Source organism: Melanotaenia boesemani, chromosome 22 (assembly GCF_017639745.1).
Source record: "Melanotaenia boesemani isolate fMelBoe1 chromosome 22, fMelBoe1.pri, whole genome shotgun sequence".
In the NCBI taxonomy this organism is placed as follows: Eukaryota; Metazoa; Chordata; class Actinopteri; order Atheriniformes; family Melanotaeniidae; genus Melanotaenia; species Melanotaenia boesemani.
In genome coordinates this window covers 4095717-4117775 of record NC_055703.1, presented here as the reverse complement: position 1 = coordinate 4117775, position 22059 = coordinate 4095717, and the positions used below count along the sequence as shown (strand labels likewise).

General features: G+C 42.8%; 1 protein-coding gene across 2 annotated transcripts in view; it reads left to right on the top strand.

Moving 5' to 3' along the window:
* The window catches only part of lama4 (laminin, alpha 4), a 62801-nt gene that overhangs the window by 3661 nt on the left and 37081 nt on the right, over positions 1–22059 (top strand). Inside the window, exons 2-11 of one of the 2 annotated variants that reach the window (XM_041975824.1) lie at positions 10225–10326; positions 10402–10529; positions 10605–10685; positions 10764–10978; positions 11711–11811; positions 12308–12488; positions 12814–12897; positions 12977–13128; positions 15536–15646; positions 21796–21907. In XM_041975824.1, coding sequence (XP_041831758.1) covers positions 10225–10326; positions 10402–10529; positions 10605–10685; positions 10764–10978; positions 11711–11811; positions 12308–12488; positions 12814–12897; positions 12977–13128; positions 15536–15646; positions 21796–21907 — 1267 coding nt within the window. Of the gene's footprint in view, positions 1–10218; positions 10327–10401; positions 10530–10604; positions 10686–10763; positions 10979–11710; positions 11812–12307; positions 12489–12813; positions 12898–12976; positions 13129–15535; positions 15647–21795; positions 21908–22059 lie in introns of both variants that reach the window. The other variant, XM_041975823.1, reaches the window with a different exon arrangement.

Here is a 22059-nt window from a genome sequence, read left to right as displayed (position 1 = left end):
AAATTCAAAGCTCTGCTTCTTGCTTACAAAACAATAACCCAAACGGCTCCTGTCTACCTTCACTCCTTAATCCAGAGCTACACTCCCTCTCCACAGTTACGCTCTGCCAGTGAAAGACACCTAGTGCTCAGTAGCTAGACTCTTCTCCTCTGTTGTTCCTCGGTGGTGGAACGATCTACCAAACTCCATTCGATCTGCAGAGTCCTTATCCACTTTTAAGAGCAAGCTAAAGACTCACCTGTTTAAGGAGCATTTCTGCACTTAGCTTAACTTTTCTACTCGTCGGAATGAGTTAGAAAGATTTGTCCAGCTCTTTAGCTCAACTCAGCACTGAAGAAGCTGTGTGCACTTATGTCCAAGATGATATTGTGTGATGAAATCATGATCTTGTATTTAAACAAAGGACTTAAAAAAAAAGAAAAAAGCACTGCCTCTAGCACTACATGACAGCACCTGGGTCCAACTGGACTCACAGGAGTCTGACTACCACTTAAATATGACGTCCCATCTTGTTTGAAATCTTGCTTGTGTTGTTCTTACTCTCAGGTGTAAGTCTCTTTGGATAAAAGCGTCTGTTAAATAACTGTAGAATAGAATAGAATAGAACAGAATAGATTCAGAACGGTAAACAAGAACGCAACAGTTTTTTTTTTTTCATGAAGTAGTGTCAAGCGGAATAATCCAGGCGACAAAGTTCCGGAGGCTGGCCCAGAAGCCGAGCCGACAACAGGCTCAGGTCATGAGGTTGACCGGGCAGACAACAGGGTCAGTTCAGGAGGTCGACCAGGTGGCCGCAGGGACAGGAGCAGGGTCTCTGGAGGTTGGCCCTGTTGCTGAGCAAACAGCAGGCTTGGGAGTAGTGCCTGCACAGCCCAGAGTTTAGGAGGGTGAGCAGACCAGATCTCAGGAGGCTGCGCAGACTGATTCTCTGAAAGCTGCGCAGACCAGAAACGGGCGAGGAGCACCTCAACCAGAGCCCACCTCGGAGCCAGGGACCACTGGAGGCAGCGTGGACTTGGGAGCTGGAGTCAGACTCTGAAGAGCTGGAGCAGATTGGGGAGCCAGCAAGGGATGCCGAAGCACTGGAGCCGTGGCCCTGGGAGCTGGAGGTGACACCAGAGCCGAAAGGCATGGAGCTGGCAGAGACTCTGGAGATGTGAGGCGTGGATCTGGCGGCGACACTGGAGATGTGGACTGTGAAGACAGGAGCTGAATCTCTGTTATAGCAGTGCTGCGCTCCACCCAAGCCTCTTTCAGCAGCTCAGCAACACCCAGAGAAGACAGAAGCATAGGTCTCATACGAAGTAGTGTGATAAGGTCTGCAGCCACTCCCAGGGCCCAGTGTTCTCTGTTAGAGTGTCAGTAAAGGCTTTGACTTCCCTATGCACTGCCATAAAATCTGAAGAAAGGAGGACATCGGGTCCCGCTCCTGCTTACCGGCTGCTGGGTCCATGATTGCTCAGATCCTTCTGTCATGTGTAGTGGAGGTGAGGATCCAATTGCAGATAGCTAAGGCAGGAGCCAGAACAGTGCAGGTAACAAAGGTTTATTTCCTCTACTCAGGAACAGAAGACCACACATCGTAGTGATCAACCATAAGGATGTGACCAGGGTCTCCACCACTGTATTAAAGACATCATTGAAATTTCCCTGGGGGCTCTCTGAAGGGATTAATAAAGTATTTCTATTCTATTCTAAGTTGTATGTTGCATAGACTTTAGAATCTGGAAGAATAAATGATTAACAGCCCAAAATTAATGTGACATTCACACCCATGATGAGTGTCTGGAAACTTCTGACCAGAGCTGTACATCTTCTGGACTGAGGGCGAACTTTGGCAGCTGTCTGCAGATCTGTTTTGTGAGATCAGCCACAAAAATGAGTTTTAGCATAAAAATGCTAAAATTAAATGAGAAGATTCAGTCCTTCTGTTTGCTGTGTGTTTCCTTATTTTGTTGATCTGAGGTCCCCTGAGATGGAAACTGGTCCCGGCACCCAGATTGTCTGTGCACAGTTATTGAAGCTGGGTCAGATTCTCATGAACTGGGATTTGTCTTTTCCTGAATGTGTTTGGTGGAGTTAGCATGGCTAAATCCTCAGTCTGAACTGCTCTTCAAAGTCATTAAAAAGACAGCAATGAGCTCAACTTAGAAACTAAGGCGGAAATCAGATCCAACTTGGAGCTTTTAAGAGTTAATCCACATAATTTGCCTTCCTCGGAAAACTCAACGATCAGATAAATGTACCAGAACAGATCATAAACAACTGGAAATCTTCATAAAACAATCTTCTACTGATTCATACACAGATATGGCATGGCTGCTCGGTTTGAGGTCACATGACCAACTAGGATGTAAACTTTGGACAGAGTTGATCTGTGGAGCCAAATCCTGTTTTTGTGTTTGACACCAGAGACGGTTCGTTCTGACAGCCTACAGTCAAAACACAGAAATGATGCTGACAGAAATGAAAAGACTGAAGCAGAAAGAGATGGGATCACTAGAAAACTAAGCTTGATGTGAAAACAGAGAGGCTGTATAACATGTTGAATGTCAGCTTTGTTCTGTCCGCTGCAGTAGACACAGTGGGAGGAACATCAGAATAGTTCACATTCAGTGTGTCTACAGCTGGTTGGAAATGTCAGATGTTTCCAACTCCATTTCAGAGCATCACAGTGGTTGACAATCGATAGATATATCACCATAAAGGGATTTATTACTGACAGAACTTTGTAGAAAAAACACACACACCAACAGCCTTTTCTCATCTGCACATCATTCTCTCAAATCTTGGCTTTCAAGAGAAAAAATGTGTTTGAAACAAACGATATGTTACTATATAGTTTGAGACAATACGAGAAAGTACAGAACGAAGTGACTCAAGGCAATACAAGACAATACGAGGAAAAACGAGGCAATACGAGGCAATACAAGACGATACGAGATGGTAAGTAACGATGTGATACAAGACGATACAAGACAGCACGGTATGATGTGATACAAGATGATACAAGACAGCATGTTATGATGTGATACAAGATGATACAAGACAGCACGGTATGATGTGATACAAGATGATACAAGACAGCATGTTATGATGTGATACAAGATGATACAAGACAGCATGTTATTATGTGATACAAAATGATACAAGACAGCACGGTACAATGTTATACAAGACGATACAAGATAGCATGTTACGATGTGATGCAAGATGATACAAGACAGCATGGTACGATGTTATACAAGACAATACAAGATAGCATGTCACGATGTTATACAAGACGATACAAGACAGCATGGTACAATGTGATATAAGATGATACAAGACAGCACGGTACGATGTGATACAAGACGATACAAGAAAGCATGTTACGATGTGATATAAGATGATACAAGACAGCATGATACGATGTTATACAAGACGATACAAGATAGCATGTTACAATGTGATACAAGATGATACAAGACAGCATGGTACGATGTTATACAAGACGATACAAGACAGCATGTTACAATATGATATAAGATGATACAAGACAGCACGGTACGATGTTATACAAGACGATACAAGATAGCATGTTACGATACGATACAAGATGATACAAGACAGCACGGTACGATGTGATATAAGATGATACAAGACAGCATGGTACGATGTGATACAAGACGATACAAGACAGCATGGTACAATATGATATAAGATGATACAAGACAGCACGGTACGATGTTATACAAGACGATACAAGATAGCATGTTACGATACGATACAAGATGATACAAGACAGCACGGTACGATGTGATATAAGATGATACAAGACAGCACGGTACGATGTGATATAACATGATACAAGACAGCATGGTACGATGTGATATAAGATGATACAAGACAGCATGGTACGATGTGATACAAGATGATACAAGACAGCACGGTACGATGTGATATAAGATGATACAAGACAGCATGGTACGATGTGATATAAGATGATACAAGACAGCATGGTACGATGTGATATAAGATGATACAAGACAGCATGGTACGATGTGATATAAGATGATACAAGACAGCACAGTACGATGTGATATAAGATGATACAAGACAGCATGGTACGATGTGATATAAGATGATACAAGACAGCATGGTACGATGTGATATAAGATGATTCAGACAGCACGGTACGATGTTATACAAGACGATACAAGATAGCATGTTACGATACGATACAAGATGATACAAGACAGCACGGTACGATGTGATATAAGATGATACAAGACAGCATGGTACGATGTGATACAAGACGATACAAGACAGCATGCTACGATGTGATACAAGATGATACAAGACAGCATGGTACGATGTTATACAAGACGATACAAGATAGCATGTTACGATGTGATACAAGATGATACAAGATAGCATGTTACGATGTTATACAAGACGATACAAGATAGCATGTTACGATACGATACAAGATGATACAAGACAGCACGGTACGATGTTATACAAGACGATACAAGATAGCATGTTACGATACGATACAAGATGATACAAGACAGCACGGTACGATGTGATACAAGATGATACAAGACAGCACGGTACGATGTGATATAACATGATACAAGACAGCATGGTACGATGTGATATAAGACGATACAAGATAGCATGTTACGATGTGATACAAGATGATACAAGACAGCATGGTACGATGTTATACAAGATGATACAAGACAGCACGGTATGATGTTATACAAGACGATACAAGATAGCATGTTACAATACGATACAAGATGATACAAGACAGCATGGTATGATGTGATATAAGATGATACAAGACAGCACGGTACGATGTTATACAAGACGATACAAGATAGCATGGTACGAAACGATACAAGATGATACAAGACAGCACGGTACGATGTGATATAAGATGATACAAGACAGCACAGTACGATGTGATATAAGATGATACAAGACAGCACGGTACGATGTGATATAAGATGATACAAGACAGCACGGTACGATGTGATATAAGATGATACAAGACAGCATGGTACGATGTGATATAAGATGATACAAGACAGCATGGTACGATGTGATATAAGATGATACAAGACAGCACAGTACGATGTGATATAAGATGATACAAGACAGCATGGTACGATGTGATATAAGATGATACAAGACAGCATGGTACGATGTGATATAAGATGATTCAGACAGCACGGTACGATGTTATACAAGACGATACATGATAGCATGTTACGATACGATACAAGATGATACAAGACAGCACGGTACAATGTGATATAAGATGATACAAGACAGCACGGTACGATGTGATATAAGATGATACAAGACAGCATGGTACGATGTGATACAAGACGATACAAGACAGCATGTTACGATGTGATACAAGATGATACAAGACAGCATGGTACGATGTTATACAAGACGATACAAGATAGCATGTTACGATACGATACAAGATGATACAAGACAGCACGGTACGATGTGATACAAGATGATACAAGACAGCACGGTACGATGTGATATAACATGATACAAGACAGCATGGTACGATGTGATACAAGACGATACAAGATAGCATGTTACGATGTGATACAAGATGATACAAGACAGCATGGTACGATGTTATACAAGATGATACAAGACAGCACGGTACGATGTTATACAAGACGATACAAGATAGCATGTTACAATACGATACAAGATGATACAAGACAGCATGGTATGATGTGATATAAGATGATACAAGACAGCACAGTAAGATGTGATACAAGACGATACAAGACAGCATGGTAAGATGTGATATAAGATGATACAAGACAGCACGGTACGATGTTATACAAGACGATACAAGATAGCATGTTACGATACGATACAAGATGATACAAGACAGCACGGTACGATGTGATATAAGATGATACAAGACAGCATGGTACGATGTGATACAAGACGATACAAGACAGCATGGTACAATATGATATAAGATGATACAAGACAGCATGGTACGATGTGATACAAGATGATACAAGACAGCATGTTACGATGTTATACAAGACGATACAAGATAGCATGTTACGATGTGATACAAGATGATACAAGATAGCATGTTACGATGTGATACAAGATGATACAAGACAGCATGGTACAATGTGATATAAGATGATACAAGACAGCACGGTACGATGTGATACAAGATGATACAAGACAGCATGTTATTATGTGATACAAAATGATACAAGACAGCACGGTACAGTGTTATACAAGACGATACAAGATAGCATGTTACGATGTGATGCAAGATGATACAAGACAGCATGGTACGATGTTATACAAGACGATACAAGATAGCATGTTACGATGTGATACAAGATGATACAAGACAGCATGGTACGATGTTATACAAGATGATACAAGATAGCATGTTACAATACGATACAAGACGATACAAGACAGCATGGTACGATGTGATATAAGATGATACAAGACAGCACGGTACGATGTTATACAAGACGATACAAGATAGCATGTTACGATGTGATACAAGATGATACAAGATAGCATGGTACGATGTGATACAAGATGATACAAGACAGCACGGTACGATGTGATATAAGATGATACAAGACAGCACGGTACGATGTTATACAAGACGATACAAGACAGCATGGTACAATGCGATACAAGACGATACAAGACACATTTCTGTTTCATGTTGTTCCTGATCATAGTTGTTAAAGGTGTTTGTGAAGCTCCTAAGATTAATTTTGCGGTGAACAGGGTCATTCTTAATCTTTAGTGTTCATCTAACAAGGCTGACCTGGACAGGAACAGCTTCCTCTACTCTGTGTTGGCTAATGCAACTGAAGATGACAATGAACACGTTAGTGTTTCGATTGTTTCATGCAATGGATGCTGATCTTAAAGTCTTCCTGTTAAAAGTGACTCAACAGGTGGGAAACTGAGGAAGAAACAGAGGTCTGACATAAACTCCACCTTTTATTCTCTTTATATGCAGCTATACGTTTAAAAATTAATTTACACTTCTTCATCAATTTATATATCTTAAGCCATCCACTCCATTATCATTTTTATAATCTATTCTTTTTTTATGTTCGAGCAGACTAACACACTAACAGACTAAACCTGCTTCTCGCTCTCTCATTGGCTGACTGTCCCATGCAAATTCCCTTGGGTTTATGGGTAATATACTCACTACCACCACATAAAGAAAATCAGACTGAGACCAGGACTCTGAGGAACACCACAGTGGTTTATAATTCATCACTTAGATCTAACAGAACCTGCACACAGAATTATCAGTCCACAGATATTAATAATTCCACAGGCTATGTTTAGATTTTACTGTAGACTGTGTGTTCACTCCAGAACTTTCCTCACACTGCTTGGACTTCTGCTTGCGGAATTTGAAGTTAAATAAATTTTTTTTGCATTTTCCTGCCTCCTGTCTGTTCTGTTTGTGTCTCCTTATAAAACTAACATTTTTTACAAACTTTAGCAGATCTAAACGGTCTTCTTCTCTCTGTTTTTCTTGATTATAGAGGGTTAATTGCAGCTTGTGTCTCTTCCATCTCTGGAAAATCTGCTGTATTTGTTTCTGCTGATATAACTTCTCCATAATTAACCCCATCATGCTGCACATTTCAACTCCTCATAGAAACATCACACACACAATATTAATAAAACTTAGCTCATTTCATGTTATTTTGTGCTATTCCACCAACTCTTTAGCAGGTTTGTGGACGGATACATTCCTCCACCATTTGCTGGGGTCTGTCCTCCCCTGTGTCTACACACTGCAGCTGTTTGACTCATCACACAACCCTCACACAGATAAAAGGTCTAGACAACCTCCAAACTCCTTCAGCTGGCTTTACAAATGGTAAATGGCATCTTTCCTATAGACTTTTCGTTTATTGCTTCTAACAGGTTGGATTCTACCATTTGGGGGTATATCATTAGGACTCAGGCGGTAGAGCGAGTTGTCTAATGACAGGAAGGTTGGCGGTTCGATTCTCACTCACTCAGTCATCTGTCATTGTGTCCTTGGGCAAGATTCTTAACCCTCCTTGCCTCCAGTGTTGGCATCACTGGTGAATGAATGTGGATGAATGTTCGGTGATGGTGGGAGAGGCTGTAGGCGTGAATTGGCAGCCACGTTTCCATCAGCCTGCCCCAGGACTGCTGTGGCTACACAAGTAGCTTACCATCACCAGTGAGGAGTGGAGGAATAATGGATACACAATATAAGGGCTTTGGCTGCCTTGAAAAGCGCTATATAAATCTAATCCATTATTATTAGGCATCAAAACTATAGTCATTATTTCTCTTTTCAGGATGTGTTTACATGGAAACTTGAGTCACTGAGTGCTGCTGTGGGTCAAATCCACAGGAAACTGGTCAGCAGGAAGAATCTGGAGTTGTTCTCATGTCAGCTGGTTAAAAGCTCGGCTTTGTCTCACAGTTCAACTGTGAATAAATCCAAGTATGAATCACGAGCGGCCATACATCACTGTATGTCTGAGGAATGTTCCATCCTCTGGTTGCTCTGAATGCATCCACGTCGGCTCGGCTGACTGAGGTCAAACTGTTCCTACAGAGTGCTACTAACAAAGTCTTATTGTGCACTTCCATCAGGGCTGCTGCTACACAAGATGTTTAAAGGATGTTTCTCAGATAAACAGAGCTGTGCATCATCCCTAGAGCATGCTGAACATGCACGAGAGAGGAAGCAGGCTTGAAGTAAGGCCGGATGCAGTTCAGATCGACTTCCTCGCAACTTGCTTTGAAAAGTCAAAGAAAAAAAGGTTCAAATAAAACTAACCCTTTTAAAAAGGAAGCAGTGTTACTTCTGTAGCTTATATTCTCAGCTTTAACACCCCAGACATGGATGGACAGAATAATTAGGACAGACTCATTTACAGACTCGTTCAGTCTGGTCTCCAGTGGACCGGACCAGTAAAATAACAGCAAAATAACCTGTAAAGAACGAAAACTCCACCTTTCTCCCTTTGATCCAGTACAAAGAAGAACACGATGTTTACATTTAACGATCTATCTCACAAGTCACACTGAACAATCTGAAACTTCTGGAAAATTTTTTTTTTTTTTTTTTTGATTTTTAAATTGGATAAATTTTTATTTATGAAATGTCACCAATTTGTTCAGTTTTTAAAAATATTCTTTTAAACTTCATATAAAAATATTTTAAATATTTAAAATTTCTATTACTTGTTTTTATTTTTATTTATTTTATTCATTTACATAATTAGTTTATTTTCAAATTTACACATTTCACATTTGAAATTTATATATCTTTTATTTATTTAATGTATTAACATATTTAGTTTATTTTACATAATTAAACATTTACATATTTTCTAATTTTCACATGTATCACATCTTCCAGACCACAACGAATCTATAAAACCAGCAAACACTGATCCATGATCAGTCCATGATAATCAGAGAAACTTTTCCAGATCTACAAGTTATTTTAAACATACATACGTGTACATTTCCACATGTGTAGTAATCCTGACGCCTGAACTGACTCCCCTCATCAAACTGAAGTCACGTCTATGATGTCAGAAAGATGGAAAAGATGGAACAAGTTCTCCTGCTGCCCTGGAAATGTTTAATTTTAAAGAGAAAAGATGAAACCTGGAAACATTAGAGATTACAGTTAAAGTTACAAATTCATCCTGCGGGCCAGATTGGTCCCTCTGAAGGGGCCAGTTTTAGTTCCTGAGCCGTATGTTTAACACCTCTGATTTACATTTTTAGGAAAACAATTATATTTAAAAATTGGAAAAAGGATCTAAACGACTCAAATCTTGTGAAGGATGTTTGCAATGAAACCCAGAGAGTCCCAGTGATACATGTTGGTGGAAATGTTGGAGTTTTGTCTCCTCTAAACTAGACCTGATGTTGTTTGTGATGGAAATGATTGTGTTGAATCAGACGTGATAACGCCTCGTATCGATGTCTGGATCCTGAAATCAACTGAAACTGAATTGTGACAGAATTTGTAAGAGATTGTATCCTGATCAAACTTGTGATGTACATACGCACTCCTTAGTGGCTTTAAATTGTTTGTAGATTTACTGAAATGGGCCAGATGTGGCTGCAGATGTCAGAATCTTCATTGAGAGCTCTTCTTCTGTTTTCCAGTTCCAGCTGTGTAGGAAGGGATTTTTCCTCAGTGAGCAGAACCAGTGCCTGCCATGTAACTGCAGGGGCCATGCTGACCACTGTGAGGACATCACCGGTGTTTGCATCGTAGGTTTCTCACCAACTTTCCCTTCAGCATCCAAGTAGTTGAACTGTGCCATGACTGAGATGTTTCCCTCCCAGAACTGCAGGGACCAGAGTACAGGAGATTTCTGTGAAATGTGTGAGGATGGGTTCATTTTGATCCCCAGTCTGGATGGACGCCACGCATGCCTGCCCTGTGCCTGCCCCCTCCCCACCCCCACTAATAAGTAAGTTCATGACGTTCATGCTGTGAACTGAAGGCTGGCAGGTGGTGTGATATCTGAAATACTCTCCCCTCCCAGCTTTGCCGTGCGCTGTAACAGAGGAGGAGCTGCTCTACGCTGCAAGTGCAAGGAAGGCTACGCTGGACATCACTGTGAGAGGTTGGACTCTGAGTCAATAACCATCCAACAAATTTGAAAAGATGATCCTGTCAGTCATCTGCAGTCTTCTCCATCCAGGTGTGCTCCAGGTTACTATGGCAACCCAATGGCACTTGGTGACTCCTGTAAGAAGTGCGATTGTAATGGCAACACTGACCCCAACCTGATCTTCAACGAGTGCCACAATGTGACGGGTCACTGCCAGCACTGCTGGGGAAACACGGCCGGTGCCAGCTGTGAGAGGTGTGCCCCCGGTTTCTATGGCGATGCCATCAGCGCCAAGAACTGCAGAGGTGGGGGCAACAAGTCAGCACCTACATTTCTGATGTGTTATTGTTGATGACTATATATATATATATATATATATATATATATATATATATATATATATAGCTATATATATATATATGCATGTGTATACATGAATTATGTACATCCTGGAGTATAAATTTATCAGAACGAAACAAACTTTTTCCTCATATTGACTATGAGAAGTCGTGTTGATGGGAGGATCTCGTGAACAAAACTGATACAAGCTGAGTTTCATCTAAAACAGTAAAACATGAAAAACATATTCTGAGATTGGATGAGTCAGAGTCAGTATCCTAACCCAGCTCAGATGCTGTGAGTATTGTCCACCTCCCCACCGTTCAGCCGCTCATGCAACTGGATGTTTAACGGGAGCTTCTGAAGTTTCGTATCTATTCTTGTCGTGTGGCAGCATTCCTCTGGATCGCTGTCCAACACAAGAAGTACCTACAGTCTTACGCTCCTCAGAGTCAGCGATGTAGTTAATTTTTCTCAAATAAATCTACCGTCTTCCATCTCAGCTGTTAAACTAAAGCTGACTTTGTCGTATGTCAGGAAGCTCAGAGCTGCTCTGTGAAAAAACGAGACAAGGCCATGAATCCAGATCAAGGACTTGAGGCCCTGCAAATCCAAAAATAACTTTTTGCACCTTAGTGGCGACATCATGTGACCCCTGATGTTCTCATGGCTTCCTATGTGTCTCGTGTCTGTCGCAGAGTGTGAGTGCAACAAATGTGGGACGTCGTCATGTGACGACAGGACAGGAGTGTGTCACTGCAAGCCGGGAGTGACCGGACGGCAGTGTGACCTGTGTGAGGTGAGACAAACACGACTCCAGTCAGAGCTGAAAGCTCAGGTGTTCACGATGGAGAAGATTTCATTACATTACAGCGATCTGGCCTTTCTCACCTTTAGGCCACTTAAATATTAAACTAAGATTAATCTATTTTATTTATCTTCATCTACTTTTTTATTTTGTTGTATTTTTTTACTTTAGTACTGTAAACTGTATTTAGTGAATTTAGCTCTGTTTTATTTATCTGTATTTCATTTTATTTTGTTTTTTTTGTTTGTTTTTTTTTTTTTTTTTTTATTTATTAAATTTTTGTGATCTTTTATTTTGTATTGTTTCACATGCTAGCTTGTTTTATATATTTAATAGGATAAATTGTGGATGATGTTACCATGGGGACCACTGAGGACCAAACTGGTGGAAATGTGAAGCAGACCCTGAAATAAAACCTCATAATTATTCGATCTGGATGGACTTGAGCAACTTCACCACTTTAATCTAACAGTTGTTCGCATTGTAGGACGGCTACTCAGGCTTCTCCAGCTGTCAGGGGTGTCGGAGATGTGAATGTGGGCCAGCTTCCATCCGCTCCACCTGCCATCCTCTCACCCACAGCTGTCCATGCCGCCCAGGGGCCGGAGGTCGTTACTGCGAGCGCTGCCTCCCAGGATACTGGGATTACAGCCCTGCTGGCTGCCAGAGTAAGTCAGATGTCCAAACACAACATGTCCGAAGGTCTCGTCTGACAGAAGGAGCAACAGTTGAAATAAACCCAGAGGAGAAGTCTGCAGTGAAGTAACGTTCCCACCAGCATCCAGCTAATAGAGCTGGATAACGTCACCGTGCAACCCAAATCTAAAAGCAGCTGCTGGAAACATCATTGTTACGAACAGATGTGAAGCAGAAAACCCATCTGCAGATCTTCATTTACTCTATATTTGATTTAACTGCACTGACTTGTTTTTAGCTGATGTTCACAGTTTTCTGTCCAAGTCTACAGTGACGTCCACCTGTGTTTCTCTGCAGAGTGTGACTGTGAGAGTGGTTTCTGTGACACGCATACAGGAGAGTGTCTGGCAGAGGCTTCAACAGTCAACCTGTGCAACATCAGTAAGTGGAGCGAAGAGCAAACAGACAGAACCAACTACAGAAAATCTGCAGCTCAAACTGATGCCTCTCTGCTTTTTAGGTTGTGATGAGTGTATATGGCATCTGATTGGTGACCTGAAGCAGTCCAATAAGACGCTGGACCAGCTGAAGGTTGGAGTGTTGAACATCTCTACTGGTGCTGCTGCCAATGACCGACTCAAATACTATAACTACACTGCACATCGACTCCAGGTACAATAAGAAAATAATGACTGCTGTGTGAAAAAAAGGTATTAGATCTTTTACTTTTGGAGACCAGCAGGGGTAATGCTAGACAATTTACTTTACTGGGGCCCAGGCCCCCATTATAACTTAAATTTTTTATCACAAAGTTCTGCTCTTTTTATGAAATGCACATCATTATGTTCCATCTACTTACCTTTGCTAAACCTACTATCACTGCTACCTCCAAACAACTGCTACCAAAACTAAAAGATTTAAGAAACATGCTTTAATGAAAGGCAAACACCGCAAACATTAGGCCTTATTCACTAATATCTTCTTACAAATCTTCTTAAATTTGATCTTAAGTTGTACTTGAGACATTTTTTACAAAAACCTTCTGTCAGAAACATGAACATGTTCGTAGACCGTGGAATTGTTTGTATCTTTCCTCTTAGATTGGTGAATACCTATCTCTCATAAGTTTAAAAAAACAAGTCAGCCGGCCCTACTTTGCACAGGGAAATGCCCCAGAAATGCCCATAAAAGGTCATGACTTGCAGGTTGAGTGGAAATAGACAGAAGAGAAACAGATGAGGACAAATAACAGAATAAAAAGCTGATGAATGAAAACAGAAAATAATAACTAAGTGCAAAGAAGCCGGATTTTCGTTTCATGAAAACATTTCAAAAGTGTTTACTTGATCATAAATAATCACGTGGTGAGCTACAAATAGGGGAAACCGGGAATTTCTGTCTCCAAACTGCATCCCCTGTGGGTGGGAAGCTGTCACACAGTTTGGCACAAACACCGAGTTAAGGCTCAGTTATACTCGCGTGGCGTCTGCATCAGGTAGGTGATGCCGTCACCGCTGTAGGTCTGCGTAGGTCCACAGAATCACAACGCATCTTTCTCCCAAACAGACCGGCAGTCCGGCTATGCGGACGCAGATGTGATTGGTCAGTTTGTGATTACGTGTTTCTGGATTTTTGGATCATCTTGCTGAACGACTGCGGAACGACGTCTCCTTCTTCTCATTTGTTTGTGCTGTAAAATGTTCAACAGATGGATCATTTCTTCATCTGCTTCCGCGATCTCTCGAAGACGCTGCACCATGTTGGACGCCATTGTTGTTCTAAACAGGAAATATTTGCCAAAACTAAAGCGAAACTTCAAAGAAACTCTGCCCTGTGGATTTATCAGCTGATACCAGCCCTACTGCCATCTGCAGATCCAGAGAAGAAACTGCATCATGACGCCGTTTCCCTACGCTCGAGTATATACACACATTTCATCTGCATCAGCTACTCAGACCCAACCCAACGCATATGCCTCGCAGGTGTAACTCCAGCTTCACCGTGTCCTCTCTGGGCTCAGGCTGCCTCCTCTGGTAAACTCACCATGTCAGAGTTTTTTTGATGGTTCATTCAGCTCCAGTACGTATTTCCTGTTTCAGAGCAACAACAACGTCCAACAAGGTGCAGTGTCTTCATGAGCTTGTGAAGCAAACAAAGAAATAATTCGATCAGCTTCTCATCAACTTGATCCTTTGGGTGTTGGTTTTAAAAGTGGCGGTTACTAAACATTTAGGAGAGAAGATCCAGGAATCCGGAAACACGTAATCCCAAACTGACCAATGACAAGGGAGTACCACCACGTTACCGTCTGCGTTGCAGGGGTGCACGTCAGGTCTGGAAGACGTGCACGTCGGGTCTGGAGACGGCGTAACCGATCTTATGCAGACGCTGCGCGAGTATAAATCCATCTTAACTGTTGCTAACGTTTCCCGGTGATAAATGAAATGAAAAGCCATGCAGGTAAAGGATAATTCTCACAAATTTCTTGTATTCAGCAACTTCACAGGCAATTCATCTTTTTTATTTATTTTATTTTAGCTAATATAGTATGTCAGTTTAATTTTGACTCTACCTGTAAACATGATCATACTGCACAGACTGGGTGACATGTTACATGTAACATGTTCAGTGTTAGTGTGTTCACTAAACCAGTTTAGCTGAGATATAATATTCTGTTACTGTCGAACTGATATTTTCCAGAGTGTCAATGAACGTGTTAGAAGCTGTCAATCAATCAGTGCTGTGATCTGCTGCTTGCCTCATTCTGGGACACAGACCAGAATCTTTGGCTTATACTGACTGTGTTGCTCCAGATCCAGTGATGTACTAAAATGATCATTATTTAGCCTAATAAAGCCATTTATCCAGCTGGGAGAAACCTGGGGGGGGGGGTTCCCACCTCTGCTTTAGGTGGTAATTTGGAATTTAGCAAACATCATAGCTCTCACTTCCAAAGGGATTTTCTCTTATCATATACATGGCTTTTCCTTTAAGTCTTCATTACACTGCAGTGACTTTTCACCATTCACAACTCTGTGGAATGTGTTGGAATAAAGAAGATTAACTGCTTTGCTTCCAGACGCAGTTTCAGAACTGGACGAACAAGTCATCCGTGATGAAGGCCCAGACCGATGAGCTGGAGGGGGCCACGGACACCGTGGTGTCGGACATCAAAGAGCTGGGAGAATCGGTCAGTGCTTTTATTTCTTCCCTGGAAGCCTTGAGAAGTTTCAGCTGACAGTTGTTTTTCGCTTTTTTTCTTTTGAAGTTCTTAATTTCTAATCCATCAATTATTTCTCACCATGTGCATCCCATTAACCCCCTTTTAAACCATTTTTTTTTTGTTTATTTAATTTCTTTTCATTTGATTGATTTATCATATAGATTTTTAAAATGTATTCACTTTAGTTTATTTATTTTTTATGATTAAATAAAATGAATCAATTAGATAAAAAGAAAGTAAAAAAATACTCAATTAAAAGGAGTAGTAGTAGAAGTAGTTTGTAGTAAATTTGTGATAGTAGGCAAAGTTTAATTAATTCCCAAATGAACTGGTAATTCCAGTGACTTGTTGTTTGGCAGGATTGATCTCTTGTCCCTGTTCAAACTGACATGAAGAAGCCTCTGACTGAGCACACTCCATCGTGTAATTGTTATGCTGTGTAGAGATATGTCCTGCTGTCCATACTAACAGCTTGTCTTAAACATAAAGGACAAAAATAGGATTAGTAGTAGTAGTAGTAGTTAAAATAATTTTGTATGTTTCTATTTTAGTATAAAATTAAATTAAATTTTTTATTGGCCAAAACCATGTTTCTTAAAATTTGCTTGTTTCTTTTCAAGGGAAACCCATCCTGCAGGTATCTTTCTTTTTTTATTTTTTATTTTTTTTTTTTTTTTAAACCTGTCTTGTCCAGCATCGTTGCAAACAGAATGATTGTCTGGTTGCTGTCTGGTGCTGGGCAATTTTACTCTATCAAGCAGGGATTTATACTACATGTATAAAGTCCCTCTTGATGAAAAACTTTATTAAATCAGACTCTTAATGCTGGACTCGACCGGAGGGGACAGAGAGAGAGAGAGAGAAAAGAAAGTAGAGAGAAGAGGGAGGGGAGAGAGAGGGACAGAAAGGGTGTGGGGAGTGCGGGTGGGGACTTAAAACATCATACAGAAGACCATGTAATCCATACTACTTACAACATATATAGCTAAGATCATCCTAGCCAGTAGGTCATTACACAACTAGTTGATAATAGTAACAATAATAATAATAAGAGTAAGAGTAATAATAATAATAAGAACAGAAATAATTAAAAAAAAGAAACAAAATATGATAATAGATATAAGTGAAACTGCTGTATTCAAGAACACGCGCAGAGAAACCTGTGTGGATGTGTTGGAGAACTCGGCCACACAGCGACGCAAAGACTGTGTGGAGACGTTCAGGAAGGAGTGACCATGCAGAGTGATCATGCAGATGCCACCTCACTTGAACAGAGGCCAGAGTCAGGCCAGCGGTCCCGAGACCCAGGCCACCAGCCCCCCCGCAGGCAACAGATCCCGACCGGGCCACAGAGACGACCACTCGCCCGCCCAGGAAGGCAGCAGCAGGAGACCCCAGCAGGAGCCGCCCCGCGGACACAGGGCACCGGCCCCGGCGGGCCGAGGCCAGCAGTCCCCGACCCCCCCGGGCACCGGCCGCCCGGGACAGACGGGGCAGAGGGCCCGGGCCCAGGAGCGCAGGGACACCCCCCCCCCCCCCCCACAGGCCGAGGGCCAGCACGCCACCCGGGGGGACCCGGCCCGCCCAGACGGCCACCACCAGAGGCCAGCCCCACACCCCAGCGCCCAGCCGCACACCCCGAGAACCAGTCCTGCCCCCCCCCAGACCAACACACACACACACAAACTCTCCTTCCACTCCTCCATTTATCCTCCCACGCATACACCATTCAACCCTCACATACTCTGTCCTCCCACACAAACACACCATCCTTCCACCATCCATCCTTCCACACACACACCATCCTTCCTCCCACACACTCACCATCCTTCCACCATACACTCTCCCACACCTATCCCATCCTCCCACACACACATCATCCCTCCACCACTCATCCTCCCACACATACACCATCCTCCCTCTCACACACCATTCATCCACCTTCACACCTCCCATACACACACACACACACCTTCCTTCCACTACCCATCCTCCCACACATACATCATTCTCCTACACCAAACATCCACCTTCACGTACCCCATCCTCCCACACACACACACCACCCCTCCATCACCCACTCTCCCAAACATACACCACTCCCCCACACACACACCATCCTCCCTCCCATACACCATCCATCCTCCCGCACACACACCATCCTTCCACCATCCATCCTCCCACACACTCCCCCATCCCCCTGCAGGTATCTTTCATATTATGAACCAAGTTTAGACTGAGTGCTGAATGACAAAGGTTTTTATTGAATTATTATTATTCATCGTCAGAAATGATGAACCTCTTGGTTTCAGTCAGGGTTGGTACAGTCAGTTAGGTGAGTTTACTGCTTGAGTTTCTGTCTTGGTTTCGGGTTATTGTTTACATTGCTGGTGTGGGGCTCTGTCGTTAGCACCTTCTCTCTTCAACCAGTTGAGGCCGTGACGCGGGTCACACCCACTGTGTACTGCTCAGGGCAAAGCAGATAGAGGCGGTTTCAGCCGGTTGCAATCAAGCAAAGTGTGCTCAGCTGTGTCAGCTCCAGGTACTTTTCCACACATGGTGCGCTGAAGCGTCAGCGAGGCGTCAGCCTTTGTGTCAGCCCACGTCGGGTTAAGACCACTGAGGGTAAAGACCTGCGAGTCTACCTGCGCGAGTCCACTGAGCAAAGGCACGAGCTTAAACCTCCTCACAACTCTATTAACGCACAAAGTGCTTCAAACCCATCCCTGTCAGATATGGGTACAGACCAAGGCGTGTCACCCATAGACACCGCAATCCGCAAAACCTGTCCTTTCCAATAGCATGCACATCAGTCACACCCTCTGTTACCTTTGGTCTCTGGAACTGTCAGTCCGCAGTTAACAAAACAGAATTTATCAGTTCATTGATAAATCTCTCTGACATTCAGGTCCTAGCCCTGACTGAAACCTGGATCCGTCCAGAAAACACAGCTACACCAGCTGCCCTTTCTGTCAATGCAGAATTTAGCCAAACACCTCGCTCAGCTGGACGAGGAGGTGGAACAGGCATTCTTTTTTCTAAAAAGTGGAACTTAACTTCTGTCCGTCCTATGGCTAACTGCTCATCACTTGAGTATCACCAGTAAAGGTCTCTACACCCATCGCTGCATACATTCTGGTCATCTACCGCCCTCCGGGTGGCAGTATAGCTGAGTTTGTCTCTGAAATGGACATGATTCTCTCTGACATTCCTGATGATGGCACACCACTAATTGTCATGGGAGACATGAACATTCACATTGACAAACCACAGGCAACTGACTTTCTGGCTCTTATCTACTCTTTCAATCTCAAACTGGTACAGACTCCTCCAACACACAAAGCTGGCAATACTCTTGACTTGGTGCTGACCAGAAACTGCTCCACAGCCGACCTGTCTGTCACCCCGCTGCACCTCTCTGACCACTTCCTGGTTAAATTCTCTGTCTTCCTTCCTCATGTCAATCAAGCGGCTCCAAAAATGGTGTCCTACCGCAGAAACTTGAGATCCCTCAAACCTACACAGCTGTCTGATGAGGTTTACTCTACCCTCCCTTCCCACTCAGACTTCTCCTTACTGTCTGTGAATGAGGCTACAGAAACACTCTGCTCCTCTCTTGCCTCCTCTCTGGACAAACTCTGTCCTCTGGTGTCAAAACCAGCCAGACAAAACCCTCCCAGTCCATGGCTCACAGAGGCTCTAAGGGATCACAGAGCCGGACTCAGGGCGGCTGAAAGAAAGTGGCGCAAATCAAAAGAGCACACTGACTTGTCTGAGTACCAGCAAAAACTTGTAACTTTCACATCCAGCCTAAAGGCGGCCAAGATAGCCTTTTATCAGAACAAGATCCGCAATGCTCCCAACACACGACAACTGTTCATGGCGTTTAACTCTCTTCTATCTCCACCACCTGCTCAGCCTCCCACTGTGCTGACTGCAGAAATGTTTGCTTCCTACTTCACTGAAAAGGTTGCTACCATCAGTAACCAATTCACTGAGCCTGACCAACTCAGCCTTACCAAACCAGCTACTGGTGCCTCACTATGCTCCTTCCGCTCTCTAAATGAGGACGAAGTCTCTAAACTTCTAGTCAGCTCAAAACCCACAACCTGTCCTCTTGATCCTGTTCCCTCTGACATCCTGCAGAGCATTTTACCTACAGTCAAATCTGCAGTAACTCATATTATCAACTCCTCTCTTAAATCCGGTGTCTTTCCTTCTGCCTTCAAGCAAGCTCGGGTTACCCCGCTGCTGAAGAAACCCACACTCAACCCAGCCCAGGTTGAAAACTACCGGCCGGTCTCACTGCTTCCATTCATGTCTAAATTACTAGAGCGTGCCGTCTTCAGTCAGGTCTCACAGTTCCTCCAGGACAACAACCTGTTAGATCCATATCAATCTGGATATAGGCAAGGTCACTCTACTGAAACTGCTCTCCTGTCAGTTACTGATTCCCTACGGCTTGCCAGATCCACTGGTCAATCCTCAGTCCTTATACTGCTGGACCCGTCGGCTGCCTTTGACACTGTCAACCATCATATACTGTTCTCCAAACTCTTAGAGCTTGGCATCTCAGGATCTGTCCTCTCGTGGTTTACATCCTACCTCACAGGGAGATCATTCAAAGTATCTTGGCGAGGGGGCGTGTCCAGATCACATGGGCTAACAACAGGGGTGCCTCAGGGCTCGGTGCTCGGCCCTCTTCTCTTTTCCCTATACACCTCCTCACTCGGTGCAGTCATTAGCTCTCATGGTTTCTCCTACCACTGCTATGCAGATGACACTCAGCTTTTCCTTTCTTTCCCACCTGATGACACAACCGTCTCAATGCGAATATCAGCATGCCTTGCTGATATCTCTGCATGGATGAAGGATCGCCACCTTCAGCTAAATCTGTCCAAGACTGAGCTTATTGTCTTCCCAGCCAGTCCTTCTTTACCGCCACAGATAAGTGTGCAGCTTGACTCAATCACACTAGTGCCTACATCTTCTACCAGGAATCTTGGTGTCATGGTAGACAACCAGCTGACCTTTAAGGACCATGTTGCCTCGGTTTCCCGGTCTTGCCGATTTGCTCTCTACAACATCAGGAGGACCAGACCCTACCTGACTGAACACACGACCCAGCTCCTGGTCCAGGCTCTGGTCATTTCACGCATTGACTACTGCAACTCCTTACTGGCTGGCCTGCCTGCATGCTCAGTTAAACCTCTGCAGATGATCCAGAACGCAGCAGCACGTCTGGTCTTCAACCAGCCCAAAAGAGCTCATGTCACTCCGCTGCTAATTGCTCTTCACTGGCTTCCAGTTGCAGCACGCATCAAATTCAAAGCTCTGCTTCTGGCTTACAAAACAATAACCCAAACGGCTCCGGGCTACCTTCACTCCTTAATCCAGAGCTACACTCCCTCTCGAAACTTACGCTCTACCAGCGAAAGACGCCTAGTGCTCCCACCACAACGTGGCGCAAAATCAGTAGCTAGACTCTTCTCCTCTGTTGTTCCGCGGTGGTGGAACGATCTACCAAACTCCGTCCGATCCGCAGAGTCCGTATCCACTTTTAAGACCAAGCTAAAGACTCAGTTGTTTAAGGAGCATTTCCACATTTAGCTTAACTAAATGAGTCAGAAAGATTTGTCCAGCTTTTTGGCTCAACCAAGTACTGAAGAAGCTGTGTGCACTTATGACCAAGATGATATTGTGTGATGAAATCATGCACTTATGCCCAAGTTGATATTATGTGATGCAATCATGCACTTATGACCTAGTTGATATTGTTTGATGAAATCGTGATCCTGTATTTAAATAAAATGACTAAAAAAAAAAAAAAAAAAAAAAAAAAAAAAAAAAAAAAAATTATATGCACTGCACTAGCACTACATGACAGCACCTGGGTCCAACTGGACTCAAAAGCGGTCTGACTATCACTTAATTATGACGTCCCATCTTGTTTGAATTCATGCTTGTGTTGTTCTTCCTCTCAAATGTAAGTCGCTTTGGATAAAAGCGTCTGCTAAATGACTGTAGAATAGAATAGAATAATATAAAGCAGGTATATTGTCAGAAGAATCTCTGGTATATTTACCCCCAACTGATCTGTGTTTGTGGATTTTCAGGAGATCTTTTTGACAAGTCTGGGCAACAAGTTGGACAACGACACATTGGAGACCTTCACCTTGGCTGAACAGCTGAGCACAAATCTGACCGATCTCAACCGACGCATCGAAGGTACCAAACAGCTGCTGAGTCATTGTTTAGTCTCGTGCACAATCTGGTAAATTTCCTCAGAGATTCAGTTGTTTTACTCAATAAAGAACATTTTTGCATCCTTAAACAAGGTCAGTACATTTGTAGGTTTCAGATTTAATGGTAAAAACAGG